The sequence below is a fragment of the Glycine max genome, chromosome 7 (assembly GCF_000004515.6).
Source record: "Glycine max cultivar Williams 82 chromosome 7, Glycine_max_v4.0, whole genome shotgun sequence".
In the NCBI taxonomy this organism is placed as follows: Eukaryota; Viridiplantae; Streptophyta; class Magnoliopsida; order Fabales; family Fabaceae; genus Glycine; species Glycine max.
In genome coordinates, this window is record NC_038243.2 from 731,495 (window position 1) to 753,959 (window position 22,465).

At 31.7% G+C, this 22,465-nt stretch overlaps 2 protein-coding genes across 5 annotated transcripts; one reads left to right on the top strand and one right to left on the bottom strand.

The window, feature by feature from the left end:
- The first annotated feature begins 5,773 nt into the window (after positions 1–5,773).
- Positions 5,774–11,788, top strand: LOC100814040 (receptor-like serine/threonine-protein kinase ALE2). 3 transcript variants are annotated; one of them, XM_006582951.4, is made up of 9 exons: positions 5,774–6,444; positions 7,477–7,779; positions 7,893–8,000; positions 8,102–8,209; positions 8,323–8,694; positions 8,817–9,110; positions 9,626–10,021; positions 10,146–10,389; positions 10,978–11,788. In XM_006582951.4, the coding sequence occupies exons 1-9, from the start codon at positions 6,369–6,371 to the stop codon at positions 11,624–11,626; spliced, it is 2,550 nt and encodes an 849-aa protein (XP_006583014.1). In that variant the 5' UTR covers positions 5,774–6,368; the 3' UTR covers positions 11,627–11,788. The 3 variants fall into 3 exon arrangements, with proteins under 3 accessions (XP_006583014.1, XP_006583015.1, XP_003529849.1); XM_006582952.4 differs by having other exon boundaries at positions 5,873–6,444; positions 8,135–8,209; XM_003529801.5 differs by having other exon boundaries at positions 5,877–6,444; positions 9,629–10,021.
- A 92-nt stretch (positions 11,789–11,880) lies between these two features.
- On the bottom strand, positions 11,881–19,018 carry LOC100788704 (protein HOTHEAD). 2 transcript variants are annotated; one of them, XR_005892312.1, is made up of 7 exons: positions 18,428–19,018; positions 17,245–17,617; positions 13,962–14,272; positions 13,488–13,873; positions 12,459–13,027; positions 12,192–12,340; positions 11,881–12,059 (listed from the first exon to the last, which is right to left on the bottom strand). XR_005892312.1 is itself a non-coding variant. In XM_041017200.1 (6 exons), exons 1-6 carry the CDS (start codon positions 18,507–18,509, stop codon positions 12,286–12,288), a joined length of 1,776 nt encoding a protein of 591 aa, XP_040873134.1. In that variant the 5' UTR covers positions 18,510–19,017; the 3' UTR covers positions 12,191–12,285. The 2 variants fall into 2 exon arrangements, 1 of the variants encoding a protein (XP_040873134.1); XM_041017200.1 differs by lacking the exon at positions 11,881–12,059 and having other exon boundaries at positions 12,191–12,340; positions 18,428–19,017.
- Between the last annotated feature and the right edge of the window lie 3,447 nt (positions 19,019–22,465).

Here is a 22,465-nt window from a genome sequence, read left to right on the forward strand (position 1 = left end):
TTTTACTTAGATGAGGTTCTTAATTTCAACTCAAAAATGAAATTTTATTATTTTCAATTTTTAGTTTGTTTGAGAAAATATTTTCATTGAAAATGAAAACAAAAATTCAACTAAAAACATTTTCATCCCCATTTTCTATTTTCAGTAAAAATGAAAATAGAAAACAATAAAACCAAATACCTCAATCACTACTTTCTCATAATCATATTAATTGATTAATCATTAACACAAGGAAAGTCAAGTAAGAAGTAACGAACCAGCTAATGGCAAATCGATTCATTACCTTATCAATATTTTTACTTTATTTTTTTCTCATTGAAATTGACTTCATACCTTTCATTGTTTATTTTAGTTTTCTACCTATATATTCATCCTCAACTAAACTGTTATATATAAGTTGCTGATTTTTTAAAAATTATTTTTGGATAAATGATTTAATTAATAATTTACCTCTTTACCCGTGCATGTATGTGATCCCTTCTCACAATTTAAGCATTTTATTAATCAAACCCCTTGTGAAACACATAAAACTGTTGTGCTATCCCAATTCACAACACAACACTAGCTATTTTGGTGATGAAAATGTTTTGAACTAACAATCTTGTACTGAGCAATAGTATTAAATAGATAAATTTATATTAGTTACAATCTTACATTATGAAATGTTTCGTATAATTTTCATAACCCAAGGTTTATAACAACATATCAATCATACTTAATCAATTGAATTAGTAATCTATATTTTTTTAGAAGTATTTTTAAGAGAAGAAGAAAATGAGATAAATTTCTTTCAAAGTTAAAATGAATTTTTCATTAGTTAATTTTATAAAAAATTTCTGATATAATGTCTTTAAAATATGAGAAAACATCTATAATTTAACTAATATAGTTAGTCAATGAAAAACTGATTTTAACTTATGGAAAAATTCTTTTTTTTTCTTCTCTTAGAAGTACCTCTAAAAAAGCTTACCTAAATAAACTCCTAGATCTTTTTTTTATCATTATTTCATATGGTGCTTGAATTAAAAAATTTCATATCTAAAACACAGATTAATTAACAGTTAACACATCATATGTTGCAAAATAAATCAATAAAACGGTTAACACATCGAATGTAGTCAATTAATGAGACGTATAAAATTCATAATCTTCCGTTTAATTAATCATTCATGTCGGATAGTCTAATTCTTCTAGTAATATATGTCCCTTTCGTACGAGATGTGTTTGTAATTAGGGTTGTGGAAGAAACATCAGCAATGATATTTCTATATTAGGCAAATAGAAAAGAAAGGAAAAAGTTTGGAACAAAGATCTGTTTTGGTAAACAACTTAATTTATTAGTGTAAGGACTTATGTATATAAGTTATTTTTATAAGTGAAAGAAGAAAAATTTCTGTTATTTTTACAATAATTATCTTAAAAGTTATAACAATTATGATAGTGTGTATAGAAATTTAACTAAACTTATTTAAATTTATTTGGATACATCATTTTATAATGTTTTTAATATATAAATTTAATTTAATTTATCCATATTAAAAATTAAATATATTAAAATTAAAAGTAGGTTTATAAATATATTAAAATTTTGTTTCATAAATATGTGATTATGGATTTAATTCTGAAGTTTGTGTATATGTAAAAAAAAAATATCCTTAAAGAAGTCGGTTCCTTAAATAAATGTCAAAATTCATGAATTAGTCATTGACTCGCAAATGAGAGAAATCCTGAATTTAAAAAAAAAAATCACTAAGATAGAAAAGTTTTATGTTATGTAATATAAATAATGCTTGCATGTGTAGATAATTACTAAACGAACTGATGAGATTTTTTTTGTTTTAATCAGAAAAACTAAAAGAATATGATTAATGGAGAAAAAAACAGCCTTTGAAATCGTATATTAACTTTAATAAAAAAAAGACAAAAAATGCCTTTAAAAAAGGAAAGTAGATGACCAAATACCCTTAACTATACAACTTTTAATATCATCAGCACACCCTAATGTTATAAGTAACATTTAATAAATGTGTTAAATGAAAGATAATATATGAGTTGTTTTATATATTTATCAGACTTTTAAAATAAAATAAGATTGTACATGAAATTAAAAAATAAATAATTTCATAATATTAAAAAATATATTTATTTATTCCATTCATACATGAAAAGTTAGCATAACTAAAAGAGTAAGAATACATGAAACACTCATAATTGTATATATTCCACCAATATTTTTTATTTTTTTCTATTACTTTCTTTTTATCATATCATAAATTTTATCATATTTCTATTTTTTTTTCTCTTTTTTTACGTTCCGTAATGCAATTTCGAGGAATGCTTTGAGAATGCAACATCAAGCAATTTACCCTCAAGGAGCTCCTCTTTTTTTTTTAAAAAAAAAAAGTGCTATTTAACTAAAGAGAAACACAAAGGAACATTTGAGGGCTTGTTCTGGACCCGTTAGTGGGTCCAAGCCCAAATTGCTAAGCGGGCCAGGTTAGTCATCAGAAGCTCATCCCCAGGCATTACTTTGTGCACCCTACAAAATTCAACAGCAAAATTTCATTTTTACCCTTCCATAAACCTGATATGGATTGATGAATCCGTAAACCCAATATGTATTGGCCAATCCTTAAGCCTCATATGGATTGGGTGGAATTGAACCTATGAATTTTTCATTATTAGCACGATGTTCTAACCAATTGAGCTAATACACTAATTATGTTATAAAATAATTAATATCGTTATATATAACAATAAAATTTCTAATATATATTTAATGAACATGTAAATTTAGATAATTAATTTTGATCTAATAATTAATTTTTTTTACATATATAAATTGTAAATAAAAATCATAAGCCTCATACGGATTAATCTATATCAGCTTTACTGAAGGATGGAAATGAAATTTTATTATTTTATTGGGTGTACCAGAAATTATGTTAGGTGCACATAGCAATGCCCCTCATCCTCAGCTATACCATGGGCTCTTCCTCGCAAATCGCAATGCACATGACTTTATCGTTAGCATCCAAATTAAAATTATTGACTCAAGTAACGTTTAAAAAATAAATTATTATACCCGAGGGAAACAAACCATAGGAAAGAATTTGACAAAAATAAATAAATTTTCTTCCTTTTACCATTTTGATATTGGATTGAACTAAAGTAATTCTTTAAGACCATTACTAAACAAAATAGTTAACGTTCGATCGTTTAAGTATTCCTATACTGTGCTTGATTTTATTTCTGACGGATAAAAAAAAATACTGTGCTGGATAAAAACATTATAGACTTCAAATAATTTGTTTATGACTTGGTTTCGAGTGGTAAATTTAAACAAAAATAAATATAAGAAAAATATCTATAATCTGTTAGAAGGTGGGGACACTTCATCAAATGGATCATCATGTGTATCTCCATCACCCAATTTTGCCTAACTACCCTCTTTCTTTCTTGGTTCCTTTTGTTAAGATGTGAGGTTATTCGGTTAACACAGAAGGTGACAAATTGATTATGATGAGTAATTGTTAAACTAGTTTGGGATCATGTTCTAGAGTTATGCGGTACCTAAGTATCAAAATTTTCTAAACAAAAGTCCTATTAATATGAGGTAAATGTGTCCAGTATCAATGGATCATTATGAAACACTAGGCTCAAGAAAGAAAGAAAGAAGAAAAAAGGCTTATCATCATGCCTTTTAAGTTCAAGCAATATCAACTTGAGAGTAACTATTCTAAAAATCACCTCTATAAGCTTTAAGATAAGTAGTGATTCCCTCAAGCAATGTCAACTTCAGCAATCCATGCCTCGAATGCAAGGCAAAGATAAAACACTTTTATCGCTTATGACTCAACCCGACTATACTGGATAAAGGTGAATTCGTCAAGAAATTAAAAAATTTAACACTTAAAGTGCTTAGTCACATGGCAATCAAACAATTTTAATGATTTTTCTGTCAATAAGCCTCTATGTCTTGTTTGAATACAAGTCATAAATGCTTTTAAGATCTTTTCTATTAGAAATATAGAATTTTTTTTTCAGTACAGAAATTCTTAAAAGAACTTCTAACCTTGTATCTAAACAGACTTTATATATAAAGTACTTCTTTCAATTGATATACCTTGAACCATTCATTTTACCACTTCCCTCTCACACACTAACTTTAACATAAAAGTCTTTTTAAAAGATATTTACTATATATGTCAGTGTTGACACCTCTAACATTATACTTAATTAGCCGAATTATCGAGACTCAATCTTTGTCCTCGTGCTTGCCACACAACAAGAAATCTATATCTTACTCAAAGTAATTGTATTGTCTAAGAAAAATAAATGAATAAAGAAATAAAATAAACACTTCAAAGTTCAAAGAGAAATATGTTTTAAAAAACAAAACAAACTTGCAGTTACTACAATTAATATGTAAAAGGAAGTTCAAACAAAAAAATTGAGCAAAATCACCAACAGTTTTAAAAGATCGTGACATTGACACACCTCAATTTGATTTGTAGTTAAATAAATCCTGTTCATCCTTAATTTGTCACCATCATTTGATAATGTCCAACAATATGTTGTTTGCTCATCAATACACATAAATGAATGTGTCTTCATTATGTCAATTACAGAGAAGATTATAATTGAGACTGGTTTAACGTTAACTAATCATATTATCTGCATCATAGTTAGAGATAATTACGCTTATATTCTTTGAGATTAATGTGTATTACGTATATTCACGCCTTTTATTTCGTTTATTTTACATGATGAATCAGTATGTATAAAAAAAGTTACATGAATTATGTGCTAATGAAACCAAATTGACAAAACGTTACATTGCAAAAATTTAATTATGTGAACAGTGTACTTTCTCAACCTGTGGATTCTTACTTCGTTTTGTTCATAAATAAAACTGATCATAAACGACCATTCTTCCATCAAGAAGCTTTCCAGCTATTTCAGATTTTAGTAACCTTCTGCTAACTATGATGTCACGGTTGATTTTGCGGCCAGAAGAAGTCCATTAAACTAGCAGAAAAAAGAAACCATCGAAACGTGAGCCCATAAAGTAGACCTTTGATTTAGCGTTGAATTAAAGTTACACAGAATTGAATTTAAAAAAGATAAGAGAAAAATTATATTAGAAATTAGAACATATGTTTTATGCGACAATTATATTTACTTATCTCAAAATAATAATCATTGACAAGAAAAAATAATAAATAATAAATAAATAAAATAAAATAATAATTTTACGAAATTAACTCTACATGATTATTGATTCATTTTTAGATTTTATTTTGTAGTTTATTATTAATATATAAGAAAAAAATAATTAATATTATATTAGACGAAAGACAAATAAAATAGTTAGAACCAAATTCAAGTGATAATTTTGAGTCTCAACATTACTTTTTAAAGCTAAAGATAACATAGAGGAGAAAAAAGGTATAAAAATTTTAATTTAGTGTGAACCAACCAACCTTCAACCTAATATACATCACAGTTAGTTGATGATTATATCCCTTAGCATACTGACATGAATTTGATACTTTGAGGGTATGTATGAAAAATATTTTATTAAAAATAACAAAACTTACTTCCATAATTTATACATCTCAAAGATTAATCTCAAAACTTTAGAAATATTGACTCTAGAAATAAGATCCAAACAATTCCAAAAGTCTTACTATTCTTTTCTAATTTGTTTTCCAAAATATTCTCGAAGTCACACTGTATGTATTAAAGTAATAAGATATCTAATCCCAAAATGCCATCATGGTGTATCGGTGTAGGTGAATCATTACCCTGGATAAACTGAAAAGAAGGTCAAGCATTAAGGTATAAAATATCAGTAATTAAGTTCAATCAGTCTTTTACTTTATAGCCAATATTTATGACTCTCTCTCTCTCAATCTGTCCAACCCCACAAGCTCTTACGGAAGAGTCACTGTGCTTTTCCTGCTTAAAGTGTAGTGGGGTTGTGCTTTTTGGTTTCATCTGCTGTTTGATTTTTTTTCTGAACAAGGAAAACAGCTGCACTTGCATCACAGCTCAAGCCTTAAAGCTTTAGTTCTGAAAAATATAGAAAAAAAGAAAGATGGAAACACGAGTGTCTTCCACCAAGATCATTCTTCTGCCATTACCTGGCTGTTTTTAATGCTTTGGTTGACATTATTGAGGGTATGCTTTAATTGAAGACTTTGTTGTGCTTGTCCTTGGATGTGACACGCAAGTTTTGCTTCAACATGTGCTGCTGCTTCCACCGAATTCTCTTCAATTTTACTCTCCATGCTGGGGTGTTGTTGGTGAAAGAAAGCTGAGAGATCTTCAGAGTTGTTGATCTAGTTTTTCTTAAGGAGAAAATGGGACTGCCGCTTATTTTCTTGCTAATTGAGCTGCATTTAGTGGTCAGCACTCAGCAGGTCCATGAATATGCAGGTATGAGCATAATTCAGGTGTTCTAAGTTGGTTTTCGAATGTTGGATACTGTTTGAGTGTTGTATCTGGTTATATATGTGGTTAAAATTTGTTGTAGTTGACACATGCTATGTCTTTGGATTTCTATAATCTTTGCTGAATTGGGTTTCTTTGATGATTCTCTCCTTAAAGTTCATACCTATGCAGTTCGTATGTATCAAAATTGGCTTACCTGTAACTAATTGACCCGTATGCTAGATTCGCTTTAGTTTACATTCACAGTTCATTATTTGCATTCGAAAATGTTTTTACTGTTGAAATGATGATCAAACCTCTAATTTTACTATTATCCAAGTCTTCCAAGAAAAGGTTAGATAGCTGTACTTAGCTTGGCGGGGGTGGACCAGGAGCCACACATAAAGAAGCCTGACACCACACTCTAACCCAAAAGCTTAAGGCTTGGATTTATTGGTCTTACACTTGTACCCCAACAAATACCAATATAAAACAGATGTTCTTACTACATTGATTTTGAATGCCTGCGGACATGGAGTGCAACACGAGGCATAGACTGGACAACTCAGTGATAATATCAACTTACAAATCTCTGTTTTGTGCGTTATTATATTAAAAAATTTCTCCTGGTTACTCTGTAATAAGGTTGATATATGAAATCCCAACATGCCATGGCTATAGTATAAAATCCATGAGGATATGGAAAGTTCCGGTTAATTTAACAAAGCAGTTACTCTGAGGAATTTAGCTTTCTAAGGATCTAGATATACCCTCAACAGTTCGAAGATCATGAAAAAGGTATAGACAATTAATGAAATAGATTCTATGGATCTTTTTGAACAAGAAGCACAAGCCATCTCCTCACCATAGTTTATTTCCGCTTTGGCTCCCACCTCCCCAAAACTATACATTAATCTATTTACAATTATATCCAGCCAGGAAATTTTACATTAACTTATTTTATAGTTGATATCCTCCTCTATAGGAAAGCTCATGCTCTCAATTATCCTAAATTAATATTTATCTTTTCATTTGTAGCCACCAAGCTGCAACATTCCAGTGACAGAAACCATTTTAGTATTGCAATCCCACCAACAAAGTCATCTTCTGAAGGTCATTCAAGTATTGCACACCCACCTTCCGAGTCATCTTCTGGTGTACCTGCAAGTATTGCACTTTCACCTTCCAAGTCAATTCACAAAGCTCCTAGAATTATATGGACACATGGTTCTGTGGATTCTCCTGTATCACATCATAAGCATTACCATTCCAAAAGAAAGTCCCACAATCCAACTCCAGCGCCAACCTACCCAGTCCAGGCTCCTTCATACAGTCATCAAGGTTTGATTCTCTGATTGAAAGATCATAAATAATTTTTTTCACTCAAATTTTTGCATTTATTGACATTAAAATCTTAAAATAATTTCATTATTCTGTAAACTTCTATTGAATAGGCCCTTCAGTCTTCAGATGGAAACCTCCTTTCTCTTCACCAAAAAGTAGGGATGTTCATGCCCCTGCACCTGCACCATCACCAGCAATTCTGCCAGGTCACCTTGATGGTATAAGATCTTTTTTTTTGTCGTTGCCTTTACTCATTCTTATTTCATTTACCTGATTGTTGATTAGCACCTGAGTATTTATTATATCCTTTTTGGACCAGTACCCTCTCCTTCACCTAGAATTTCTCCTCTAGGTTCATCATTGAAGAAGAAAAAGACTCCACCACCAGCATATACATTGGTTCTGCCACCTCCACCTCCTAATAAGGGTAATCTAATATTAGTCCAGCAATTGTATTAGGTTAGAGTATTGTCAAAATTACACTAGTTTTTCCTTTTCAATCAACTCAAGAAAACTATCTGATGTTCATTCTGCATGTAGATTGCTTGTCGATGACTTGCTCAGAGCCCTTGACATATACACCTCCTGGGTCACCTTGTGGTTGTGTATGGCCGCTTCAGGTTAAACTCCATATTAACATTGCAATATACAAGGTTTTTCCTTTGGTCTCAGAGCTAGCCAAGGAAATTGCGGCAAGTGTTCTGCTGAACCATTCCCAGGTTCGCATTGTGGGAGCTGATGCAGCTAATCAGCAACTAGAGAAAACCACTGTTCTCATAGACTTAGTACCCAAAGGAGTAAAATTTGATGATACCACCGCATTTTTAATATATAAGAAATTCTGGCACAGGGAGATTCTGATAGATGCTTCAGTCTTTGGTGCTTATGAAGTACTCTATGTTCATTATCCAGGTTATACATTGATTATGACTTTGTTAGGACTTTTTATTTTATAAAGTGTATTTCTATGGTATGTTTGGTTTTATTAGTAGATATCTCCCTCTACACTCATACTTTTTTTATAACAATTGCAGGTCTTCCACCTTCTCCACCTTCAACTCCACAAGATGCTTCTGGTATAGATGATGGGCCAAGTCCAGGACATGATAACAATGGAACGATGATGAAACCTTTAGGAGTAGATGTCCCAAAGAAGAAAAAAGAAGGGAATAATGGAAGAATGATTGTTATAATTGTGCTGTCATCAGTTACTGCTTTTGTTGTATTCATTGGTCTTGCTTGGCTTTGTCTGCTGAAATGCCGCTCCTATGTTCATGAACATGAACCAGTTCCAGATGGTTTTATTTCACCCTCTTCTAAACAATCAAGTAAGTGCAATTAATGACACTGTCAAAATTTCGTTGGCAGTTTAGAGACTGTACAAAGAAAGTTCTTTTCTATAATGATTAATGTCATGAAACTGTTCTTTTGTTAGACAATTTTATGGCATACTAATTTCCCCTGATTAAAATACTTTTACCCGGTATTTGGACTCTTTTAAATGAAAGAATTGATTCCATTTATAGATGAATTGTTTTATAAAACTTGGTTTGAATGATCATATTAGTCTAAAAATTAATTCATTTATGTGAAATATGTGGTGATTTGTAAATTACCACTTCTGATAGGACTTCTAAATAATTTCATATCAAATGAGCTTTTTTCAATTCAAAAGTTGGAAAATGATAAACTTTGGGTTATAATGCTAATTCAGTCTTGGTTTCTTCTATTTGTGACTTTTCTTGATATTTTGCTTCAAAACTTCCTAACTATTTATTGATCAAGTTTTCCTTATTTGGTTGTATGTGGAATTCACAGTAAATATAAATAAATTTACTCTTAGCAGGGGCTGCTAGGTCATTAACTCAAGGGATCAGGCTAGGCTCTGGATCACAGTCCTTCAATTCTGGAACAATAACATATACAGGGTCTGCTAAGATTTTTACTTTGAATGACTTGGAGAAAGCAACAGATAACTTTGATTCTTCAAGAATATTAGGAGAAGGTGGCTTTGGGCTTGTTTACAAAGGTATTCTAAATGATGGGAGGGATGTAGCTGTGAAGATTCTCAAAAGAGATGATCAGCGAGGTGGCCGTGAATTCTTGGCAGAAGTTGAGATGCTTAGCCGTCTACATCATAGAAATTTAGTTAAATTACTAGGTATATGCATAGAGAAACAGACTCGCTGCTTAGTTTATGAGCTTGTCCCTAATGGAAGTGTGGAATCCCACTTACATGGTAAACAAAAGCTCAGTTAAAGAATTTCATCAATAATTTTGGAAGTAAAAAATCATCATTTTTGTTTTAAAAAAATCATCTTTTTTTTTGGAAACTGACTTTTGAATACTCTCTATTTTCCCAGGAACTGACAAGGAAAATGATCCACTTGATTGGAATTCCCGGATGAAGATTGCTCTTGGTGCAGCTCGGGGATTGGCCTATCTGCATGAAGATTCAAATCCATGTGTCATACATCGAGACTTCAAGGCCAGCAACATCTTGTTGGAGTACGATTTTACACCCAAGGTCTCAGATTTTGGATTGGCTAGAACAGCACTGGATGAGAGAAACAAGCACATCTCCACACATGTTATGGGAACATTTGGGTAATAATCCCTTGCTAGCCATTTCATGTTGATGCTTTGATGAATGTGATAGTTAAACATGCATTCAATCATTCAATGTAATCATTTCATTACAGTATCTTTTGTGTTTAGCAGACTACTGTGAATTTTTATTGTATAGGTACTTTACCTTATCTATGCATTCCTGTCATAAACTAACTCTCCAAAAACGTTAAGTTGTTGGGTGAAGGAACATAGTTTTATTATAGCTCTTAACACATCCCCTCATGCAAGATCCCGTTGGGTCTGAAGTATGAAACATGTGCAAGCTCACCTTATCTTTTGTTGAAATTCAACTTCTTGGTCATAATTTCATAAACTATATGATGAACCAACTTTTTCCAAAACTTAAGTGGCTAGATGATGGCATGCAAAACTTTTATTTCAGCTCTTGACAATTCCTCAAGATAAAAACTGAATTCATCTCATGGTAAATGTAAAATATATCATGAACCAACTTTTCCCTAAACTTAAGTGGTTAGGTGATGGCATGTAAAAGGTTTCATTTCAGCTCTTAACAATTCCTTAAAATGAAAACTGCATTCATCTCATTGACATGTTGTTTTGCAGCTACTTAGCTCCTGAATATGCAATGACTGGCCATCTTCTGGTCAAGAGTGACGTTTATAGTTATGGAGTTGTACTCCTTGAGCTCCTAACTGGAAGAAAGCCTGTGGATTTGTCACAACCGCCAGGTCAAGAGAATCTTGTGACATGGGTTCGTCCACTTCTCACAAGTAAGGAGGGTTTGCAGATGATCGTAGACCCATTTGTAAAGCCTAACATTTCTGTTGATATTGTGGTAAAAGTTGCAGCAATTGCATCCATGTGTGTGCAACCAGAAGTCTCCCAACGTCCTTTCATGGGAGAAGTTGTTCAGGCCTTGAAGCTAGTATGCAGTGACTTTGAGGAAACAGACTTTATAAGATCAAAAAGTTCTCAAGAGGGTCTTCTAACTGATGTGGAAGGAAAGTATTCTGAAGCTTCAGTTGAAAGAGTAGAATTTTCAGAGTATCAAAAAACTCTTTCTGGCTATCAATCTGGTGAAGAAAAGGTAAGATTATCAGCAACAGAGTTGCTCAGTACTTCAGGTCAGGAATTTGAGTCATTCAGGAGGTATTCTCGTTCAGGGCCTCTAACTATTGGGAAGAAAAGGCAGTTCTGGCAGAAGTTGAGAAGTTTGTCTAGAGGTAGCTCCAGTGAACATGGATCCCATTAAGCTTTTCATAATCTTGCGTTTTGCATACCGAATTCATTGTTCCCTGAATCGCATGTTAGATTCACTTGAGAGAAAATATTGTGATAATAATCTAAAAAGTCACAAACTACAACTACTTTTGCCAAATGTATAAACTACATGCCCATGTTGGTTTCTAGGTAACTATGTCTGAACAATTGGTACTACAGAGAATAGTGTTATAGTAACAAGTGGTACGTGTGATCTTTAAAAACGGACTAATTTGTTGAAAGGAGTTAAGTGACACATGCAGATATATTATATATATAAAATAGGAAGGGAAAGCAACAACTTTTGCTTTTTACACAGATTGCGTTGACAGGACACTACCATTTTGTTTCTTTCCCTCTCTTCGTTTGTTTCTATAATTTGCCTTCAAGTTTCTAAATATCCAGAATGACGTTTCCTTTTTTTCCTGGAAATACAAAAAGTTAAAACAAGTCATTACAATAACTTTTTCGTCCCAAAATAGCCATAACTTTGTTGACTACCAATAAATCACCCTTTACTAGAAATTACAACAAAATACATTCATTTTCAATCCTACCACTAGCACTTTTTTTTCCTTGATGTGCAACAGTGCTTCTCTTATCTTCCTTTTACACCTTTTTTCAAGACCTTATATACCAAGGCATTCCTCCTTATATACCAGCCAATTTCCCCAACCTATCTCTCAAAATCTTCAGCCCCATGTACCTGTCACAAACATAAATAGATTATTGACATGCAAATCCAGCTGTTGGTATCATAACTTTTGAAATCAAATTTTGTGCAAACATTTGTTTGCTCAGTTTCATGATCCCAGAGTACATACCTGCCCATCATCATGACAGTTGCTTGAGGATTTGTTCCAGGTGATTCATCAAATGTTGAGCCATCTACCACGCGGAGTCTGTCAACACCAAGAACCTTGTAATCAGGGCTGACTACCTTCCCCAAATGGCACCCTCCATGGTAGTGCCAAATTGTGATCACGGTGTCTTTGCAGAACTGCGCTATCGACGCTGTGTCATTGGGATGCTTGGTTATGAAGTTGACATTAGCCTTGACAGTGAGGTTGAGCAGTTCCTCTGAGGTTTTTTTGTCACACAAAGTGTAGTTTGTGAAGTGTTTTGACTGGGCAACCTTAATGGCCAAGCGGATCCCCTTGACACAGCGATGAAGATCATATGGATGACTGAAGTAGTTGAAGGTAACGACAGGGTTGTCATTCACATTGGTGTTGTTCAGCCTGAGCTCACCTACTGACCAAGGATTGGCAACTTTTGACAAAATAAATCCTCCCTTGAATAATTCAACCGGTAGGTCTTTCTTGTTCTTGATAAATTCTTGAACAGCTTCTGGTGATCTTTTCTTAGGAGGAATTGTGGACAGCTGCCCAATCTGGTGTGAAAAATTAAAATTGACTTGTTATTGAATTTCTTGCTAGGTAGCTGATAACCTACCATGCAGACCTTATCATATACCATGTTTAATATTAAATGCTATGTGGAATTTGGACTCTAATGTTATAAGGATTTGCAATTTGGACTCTAGGATTAAGGAATTCCTATATTATTCAAGAGGGATGGCTATAGAACTAAATGATCGCTTTTTATGTGTTATTAATATTTTTTCTCTTAAAAGAAGAATAGTTATTAAGCATTAGGTCAGAGAAAGAAGGACAAAGTTAGGGAAAGATCATAAATACTTTTCAGGTATTGTAAAATTGACACATAACTTGAAACAAAAGAAATGTTAAAATGACACTTATTTCAAAATGGAGGAAGTAATTGTTAAGTATTCCAATGTGCTCCACATTAATTATACCCATATTTTGTAAATTTAGAGAAATGTTGCATACCTCAGCTGACATGATACCATGGTGGCAGTGAATGCTATCATTGGACTGACTAAACCCACTGCTAGCCTCAATGTACACACCCATCTTGGTGATACCAACAGTTTCTATGAGTGACTGATGAACTGGTCTATTAGAAGGAATAAACATTGTGTTCATGGGATTGTCTACCATTCCTTTCCCAACAAAGGGGTTGTCAAGGACCACTGGGATGTTCAACTTCTGGAGTTCTGCTTTTGGCCCTATTCCACTAAGCATTAGCAATTGAGGAGTCCCAATTGCCCCACTAGACATAATCACTTCACTATGCCTATCATTTGACAGAATAGCCTCGTGCTGTTTCCCATGTTCATCTTGGAAAATAACCCCCACAGCTTTTGGTTTCTTTCCTGTAACAATAGCATTGCCTTAAGTTACTTGCAAAGACTTAAACTTTCAAGTATACCTCTTTGACTTTATATATGTTATTATATGTACCTCTTGTATCAAACACAATCTTTTGGACAGTGGCATAGACCAAAACAGTAAGTTTGTCCTGGTTCCCTGAAGCAAGCAGTTCAGCAGCCGTGTGGCGGCGGCCAAATCTGTCGAAAATGGTTCCACCAACCTTTGTTCCATAGAGATGATCATAGGTGAAGCCATTAAAGGGTGACACACCAGAGTCGAGAAGACTGTCTCTAAATGCTCTCTGATAAGGTGAAAACTTTGGACGGTGGACAATTTGCTTCTCAACCCATGGATATGACTGATTTACTAGCTTGGCATCCCACCCCACCTTCTTTATAAACCTGCATTCCATAGAAATGTTGAGACAAGACATTTGAGATAAAGATAAATGATCTTGAGCAGTATGGTCATTACTAGATTGTTGGCTCAACCAAGTCAAATTTAGTGAGATTGTCACAGTTAGTTGGTGCATGTATTAGAGGCAACTCTTTTGAATGCTAATTCTTTTTCAAGGTTGGTACATGTATTTAGCTAACATTTGTCTTTAGAAGGTTTTTCCTATAGTGCATGTTACAATGAACATGGTTCAATACTCCATCTAACACTGTCTAATGTGAACATCTGTCATGATTTGCTACATTAGATAAGTACTTATTTTTTATTGTACTTGGGGTACTAGGGACCTATTAGGAAGTTTTTATTTATTTCTCATTTTCAGTTTTTTATGTAAATATTACCTCTATTTTTATGATCATGATTAATATAATTATGTAATTTTATGAATAAAAATATAAATTTTTAGCAATGTTTGATAATTACATTTAATAAAAAATGAATTATATACATTAACTACATGAAATTACCTTAATCTTTTATTTTTTAAAATTGTGTTAATTTATACTAAGAAAAATAATTCAAATATATATATATAATAGTTACAAGTAATTACCATAAATTATATATAATTGATCATTAAATTACTTTAGTTATACAATTTAAAAATATATATAATTTTTTTTAAAATAATATTTCTTATCATTATTTTTGCATATTTGAAAATAAATAAATAAATAAATAGTTACAAATATTTTTTTAAAGAAAACATAAATATATAAATTGAAGATAGCTGCATGAATAAAAAAAAAGTGAAGATTAGATACAAACTATGCTAAGTGGTTGCGGTAGTTGCTTCTTCCTAAGATGGACCGAACATATAAAGAGCACCTTAATACTTTAACTAAATGGAGGTTTCCTTGTAACAATGAATGTCTCTCATTTTTTTTTCCCTCTAATCTAACACTTCCACGGTTTCACCTAATCACTTTCATGGCATAAATTAGGGCAAAGGACCACAGCAGCATTTAATTGTTGAAATGAATTCCATATAATAAAAGATGTGACCATAAATACCCTGAAAATGAGGGGGAGTCACTGTCAACTATTTCCTCTCGGTAGCCCTGACCAATCAATTCCCAATCGAAGGTTTGTAACCTTATGGCAATTTTGTCTAAACATTTTCTTGCTCCTTGTGCATGCTTTTAATGTCGGCACATAACTACTTTTAATTAGCATATTAATATGTAATATCCTCATAAAAAAGGTCAGCATAGTATATGTTTGGATTTGCATCTCTCATCCTTATTTTCATTGACAATGTGCAGGTGGAACATAAGCAGACAAATGGATGTAAAACTCGGTACTTCCATTTCTGAATACAATTGCACATGATGGTGTACACCATTATAATTTCAATAGACCTAAACTATTAATTAGGTAGTTATATTTTAAAATTGAGAATATATAATTTGCATTGGTAAAAAAATTATATTACTATTTCAATAACTATTCACTCAAATATTGATTAGATAGTCGGGACCGTACGTGGAGAGTGTAAGGTTATCAAGGTACTGTAAGTGTGCAAGTTCTATTAATTGAGAGTGCTGAAACTAGGACAATTTCCTATTTTCATTATATGAGAGTTGGAATGAGAGCAACATCTTATCTTTTGAGTAGATAGATCGAATTGATGATTAACTATCTTATCTTTTAAATGAATAAAAATCTTATTTATTGAGATTTTTTTTCTTTGGTACAATTTTATTTATTGAGAATGAAATATTACAACTATTTAATTATAAAATATTGGTAAATAGTTTTGCAGCTCAAAAACTAGAATTTTAATATAATGATTGGTAATTAATATTATATTAATTTTTCTAAATAAATTGTCTTAGCCCTACAAATTTGATACACATGCAACCTGAGCTTGTTCTGTATTTCAAAAATCTTTTCCAAATATGGCATGAGGTGGATTAGTTTACTAACATATAAGTCATTTAATCGATTTAATTGTTAAATGAATATTCACATTTAATGTTGGTTAAATCGAGATAGTAATTAAAAGATAAGAATATTCATATTTAATGTTGGTTAAATCAATATAGTAAGAGAAAAGATGCTAACAAATATATTGTAGATAATATTTTGTTTTTTGTACTATTTTATTTACAAATCATTAAAAATATAAATTAAACAAAAAGTGTTTTTTTTATAACTACTGTGAAGATAAAAAAGTAAAAATAAAATTTAAGCAAATAACAGCAGACCCACAATTTTATTTTCTTCCCCTGAAAATAAGTTGTTTTTTTACCAGACAACCAAGAAGTAGTTGAACTTTATTAACACCCTTCGGCAGCAAACTCATTGCTAGTGACCCGCAGGTCCAGTTTAATAAAGTAAATAGATGAAAATAACAGTAAGTGGAAAACTTTTAGAAATATTAAAATACAATTCATATTTAACTATTAAATATTATGCAAGTCTATGTCAAAATGTGCGGCTAAGATCATTCAAAAAATATTTAAAATAAACAAATATGTAGTATTTTGTGATGTACATTTATTATTAGAGTTTGGCAACAACCAAAAAGAAAGACAAATAATTAATAAAGCCAGGCCATATCGCACATACCTCAACTATATCCCATGTATTCTATCAAAAATATTAATAATAATAATAATTACAAAACTTATACACAGTTTCATATATAATACTATTTTTTATGTTATTCTTCCATCATAATTGAAATATTACTTCAATAATCTACGTTGATTTTTATTACAAACCTTTGTTACTTAATTTAATGAGATAAGACTATAATTTTAATTAAAAAAAAGAACCCAAAATATTTGAGAAACTGCATTTAAGTTTTGTCCTGATAAAAATGAATAGTAAAAGAAATGGATATAATTCAATCCAAAATAAGTTTGCATATCATTGAGAGAGAAATGAAAATGAATAAGGAAGAAGTTACCTTGGGTTTGCTCTAGTGTAGAAGCCAGCATTGATAGAACTTCCACCTCCCAAGACCCTTGCCCTTGAATTGTAGACTCCATCAGTTGAAATGAAGTATTGAGAAGCTGAAGTTGGTGAAATGTCTGCCAAGGTAATGTGGAAGTTCTCTAGAAACGAAACATTGGGGTTGGTGAAAGGAACACCCCCTCTTTCAAGCACCAAAACACTGAAGTTCTGAGACAGGGTTGCAGCCAAAGGACACCCTGCTGTGCCACCTCCAACTATTATGTAGTCATAGGCATTATTGCAGGTGGTAGTTGAAATTGACGGTGATGAGAATGAGCTTGCATTTCTGATAAAAGGGTATCTATTTTCATGCCAGTGCTTATTACCTGCAAAAATGAAATTTTGCTCATCAAAACACTGGCCCCATCATCTTGACTATTTTAATTAATTACATTCTCAATTTCAATGTATTATTCTTATAATTGTTATAATTAGAGTCAAGGTTAAGCCATACTCCACAAAAGATTAAACAAAAATGGGAAAATGTTGAACAATAAATTATAGTATTTAGTAAAACAAGGTGGGCCAATGCCCAAAAAGTCTTTTAATCGAAATGTCCATGCATACATAAATAGATACATATATACCGGCAGTCTTGATTCCTATGGTAATTATCTCATGACAATGACCATAAAGGACTGGTTCAAGTCCGGTACACACAAAAACATAAATACATACATATATATGAATAATATGATCATAATCAACAAAACAGATTAAAGTGATTATGTTGAAGAACTATCAAATTAAGAATCTGTGTATGATCTAGCTGTATATATGCTGTTGAAGTGAAACTCCAAGTGAAAGTAGAAGAAACCAGAACCACTGGCTACCTATTTCACTAGATTCTGAAGTAAATTATTGCTGCCACAAACTACATACATATGTGGCAACTTGCTAGAAAACCCCATACCATTATTAGCAAATAAAAAAATTGAGATTCAAAAGGATTTCAGCCTGATTTTTAGCCTTGAAAGAAATGAGAACTCCTCTTATATATATCTTGAATAGAAAACATTTTTCCACAGAGATGTGAAAACACAAGCTGAAGGAACAAAGATCGAAGGAATTGAATAATGTAATTAAGAAAGTGCAAAGGGTGGATGAAGATGTAAAGTTGTGGATAGAGAACCAACCTTGAGAAGGAGGTAGAAAGTTCCAGAGCCATAGAAGTAGACACAAGAAGAATTTGCAATTGACTGCACCAACTGAAGCCATGGAATCTCACGGGTCCAGAAAAAGCACTCACTCTCTGAAGAAGCTGCTTCTTCCCCACCTATAAGTGGCTGCCTCTCATTGGCCTTGTTTTGTGTGTACATCATATAAATATGTAAAATACTCCCATACTTACCGTGCCAAGATTATGGTAACATAATCTAACAGTTAGTAAGAGAAATGGTGAAGAAAATCTAAATTAAAAACATATATTCTTTTTTCTGAAAACAAGATATCTTTCGTAAGACTAACCTTCCAGGTGTAGAAATTATCTAAGTAAGTTTTGTCTCTCCTAATAATTTTTTTTTCATACTAACACATCTGTTTAATGCCACTCCCCACTATGCTTTTAGAAACACTAGAAAATATTACTCTATGTGGCATTTAATGAGGAAATGAATGCCGCGGTTATAGTCAAGAGCCTTTGGCCGTTGGATTTGACATTGTATTTTCTGATCACGTTCATGAGTTTGTACAAAGACAGCTCACACACCAGCCTACACTATGAGGAGTAAAGCTCCATATTTAATATGCCACCAAAAATTTGTGATTGTGAATTCTTTTCATTTTTTTACCCTTTTATGCTGGATGATTGGATTAGAGGGCACTTCCTAAATGTTTTCCCTTCAACTAACCTTGGTACTAAACTTGGCAATCATTAATACTAACATTCATTCTCATGATCAGCATATGCAAAACTGCACTAAGAAAGAAAATTAGAAAAGCAAATTGTATTTTGGGCTATTAATACTTTTTCTGCTTTGCATTGTCTTTTGATAATCTGAGGTGATAGTCTGTCTGCATCGATCACAGCTGGTATTGTTGGGTAAATCTATTGATCACATTGATTGAATATCCATATGGCAATAGAAGTTGATGAAAGAGTAAGGGTACAATTAACGATCCACTAATTTGGTTTTCCTATTTGAATCATGCATATGAAATTTTGATTAGGTGTTTAATTTTGATTCCAATGAACCAACCGAACTTGTACAGTCGGGAGGGGGGCATGGAGCATTATATTTTTGGAAAGGGGATGGGTCCATCCTAATTAACAAAGAAGCATATTGAGAAAGCCACAATTTCACACACACAATTTCACGTATATGCAACTCATATCTTAATAAATGTACAGATATGAATATATATGATCATTGTTTTATTAATTTCTTTGCTTCTTTATGACTTAGATTGTCAACGTTAGAATGAGTCCAAAATGAACCTCCAAAATATTCAAGACTTGTGATGTAAACGTTGTCTGATTTATCTAATAATCGGAGATGAAGAGAAGAATCCAAATATTCAATTCATTCATCTGAGAACACTGTGATCTGTTTGCATAGGAAGCTAGGTGAAATGTATATGAACAAAATGATAAGGAAAAATGAGATCATGCATGACTGTAACATATACAAGAGGATAGAGTTGGCAATATGTACGTACGTGGCGGAATTCATTTATTTAATTTAACATTGCAAGCAATGACTAGCTAATTTCGATCTCATTGACAACCGAGAATCATTAATTCGCACATGCTACTATGACATCAGATAAGCATATCTTTGTTCCTCTTTTTTTCTCTCATTTTAAAGTTAAAATTAAAGGAAAATAGTAGCCTTTAACTTAATCCTTTTGTTTAGTAGAGGAGAAATGGAGGGGAGACGAGCAGATAAACTTGTGACAAATAAAAAAGTTAATGTGGAGATATTAGAGAAACATTTAAAGTTGTGAGACCACTAGTTATTTTTACTCTATTTCTTTGTTTTCATTCACTTATTTGTCTTTTTTATTTTTTTAAATTAAACACTCTTATTGTACTCTATTTTCCAATCATATTTTTTATTTTCATCAATGTTTGGCTTATTTCTTTTCTTCCTACCAAATGTTGTGTATAATCCAAAGAGATAATTAAGAAAAGATGAGATGCAAATAATTGATATAATTAATAATATAATATGGCAAAAACAAAGAAATAATGGTGTGTTAGGTCACGCTTCATGAATGCGATTTTTCACGTTTTTCTTTAATCTAATTCCTTATAACTTCTGCATTATAAAACCAAATCAAATCGGCATTAGTTACTACTTTAACAATATATTTTCAAATACGAAAAGAAAAATGAGAAATATTTAAACTATCACACCTGTCATTTCCATATACCTACCAAACAAGGATTTAGTGAGAATCCAAAAATCATCACAAAATTCAGTTATTGCTAATTTAGGTGCCACAAGTTCTCAAGTCTAAACCTACTTTTTTGTCATTAATAGATGGTTCCTAGGCCAAAAATGGAAGTGGAAGGATGGGTGGGCCCCAGCGCCACCCTTCAATGAATGACATATAGGTTGGTTGTTCCGAGCCTCCAATGTTGAGCTGTATTGCCTGTGTCATTTCTTCCAATCCATTGCTTGAAGTTAACCACATATGCATATATGAGGCCTTAAATCCCCATGGCTATTACTATTGGGTAGGTAGGTAGGTAAGTAAATATTGGATGATAATTTTACCCTTTTGTTTAAAAAGAAAAGATTCCCATTACTTTTCTCTTTCAAGGTCAAATATTTATGAGTTTGGTTCGACTTTCACAAGCATTAGTCCTTACATGTCGCTTCAAAATTAGAAGGGTCAATCTAGTAAGAATGAATTCCAAGTTGCATGTCATCGAGCGTTGTGGCCGATCAATGCATAATTAAGGCGATTCAAACTTTTACTTTTAAGTTTTCCAGAATAAAGTTGATTATAATTTTATAATTAATTTACTTAATGTAGTGCTAGTTAAAGTCTATTTTATATTAATAAATTACATTTATATATGAGATTTCATAAAATTATAAAAACTCATCCTTCTTAATTGTTTAAAAAATATACATCGACACTTATGTATTACAATAACCCTCTTAGTTATTTGAAAAATATTACACCAACTTCTCCTATTAGAAAGTTATTATAAATGTTAAAAAAATATAAAAAATTATGTAATTTCACAAAACTTCATAAGTGACTAGTGTAATTTACTCTTGTTTTTTTTTCAATCCTAATAGAAGAAAAACCATATTTACTTTTACAAAGTTCCTAATGTTTTTATTACTCTCTCCCTCTTAAAATTAATTAGTCATTACTTTCAAATAAATAAATTGTCTCACCAAATTTAGCCCCTAAAATGCTCCTTAATTATGTTCCTTATTTTCTTACTTTATTATGATTTTTTTATTAAATTAGTTAAAATTATTAGTATACATAAAATATAGTATTTTATAAGCTAGTCAAAATAATTTATAAGCTGCTAAAATCACATTGTAATATATCTTAGTTAATATTAATTTAATGTTATCTCTGTCCTCTTCTTTACCTTAAACATTATTCTTTTGTATCATGAATTGTTGAATAACAAGTGAATTTGACTCAAACCTTTTATGCATGAACTGCTCAAACTATTTATACATTTGTGCAACTATATTGTTTTTTTTTTTCTTGATTTACAGCTATTTACACTGTGGCAGATCTCAGAGAGAACTCCTCATCTTGTCATAGTTATTATGCATCACAAGTACTTAAGAGTTAGGCAGGTGTTCGCAGCTTTATGGTGGTCACGTTCGTCCTTGACCAAAGTCACAACAAGAACATTAATGCCGATCAAAGGTTCGTGAACGTCCGTAATATTAGATAATAAAGGTAACACGATGTGTGTGTATATATATTATTCTGTCGAATACGTAATCAAATTGATGTTGCTTTGTTAGAAGATCATGCAAATTAAGATGGCTTAAGGCAAAATATGTGTCTATATATTGGGATGAACTTATTTCATATTCAAAAGCTTATAATTATAATATCAAAGGCAAATTAAAAGGGCTTCTGAAAAGAAAAATGATTTTTACCTAAAATTTAAGCTAATCCGGACACTTTTTTTTAGGAATTATCCAGACAAATTGAAAACAATTAATAATGCAATATAATTC

Excerpts from the sequence above, each read along its gene's own strand:
- LOC100814040 (XM_006582951.4), top strand. The coding sequence starts at position 6,369 with ATGGGACTGCCGCTTATTTTCTTGCTAATTGAGCTGCATTTAGTGGTC. Across the intron at positions 10,022-10,145 it reads TGTGGAATCCCACTTACATG|GAACTGACAAGGAAAATGAT; the intron begins GTAAACAAAAGC and ends CTATTTTCCCAG. Across the intron at positions 10,390-10,977 it reads CATGTTATGGGAACATTTGG|CTACTTAGCTCCTGAATATG; the intron begins GTAATAATCCCT and ends GTTGTTTTGCAG.
- LOC100788704 (XM_041017200.1), bottom strand. The coding sequence starts at position 18,509 with ATGGCTTCAGTTGGTGCAGTCAATTGCAAATTCTTCTTGTGTCTACTT. Across the intron at positions 13,874-13,961 it reads GATTGTGTTTGATACAAGAG|GAAAGAAACCAAAAGCTGTG; the intron begins GTACATATAATA and ends CTATTGTTACAG. Across the intron at positions 12,341-12,458 it reads ACTGTCATGATGATGGGCAG|GTACATGGGGCTGAAGATTT; the intron begins GTATGTACTCTG and ends TGTTTGTGACAG.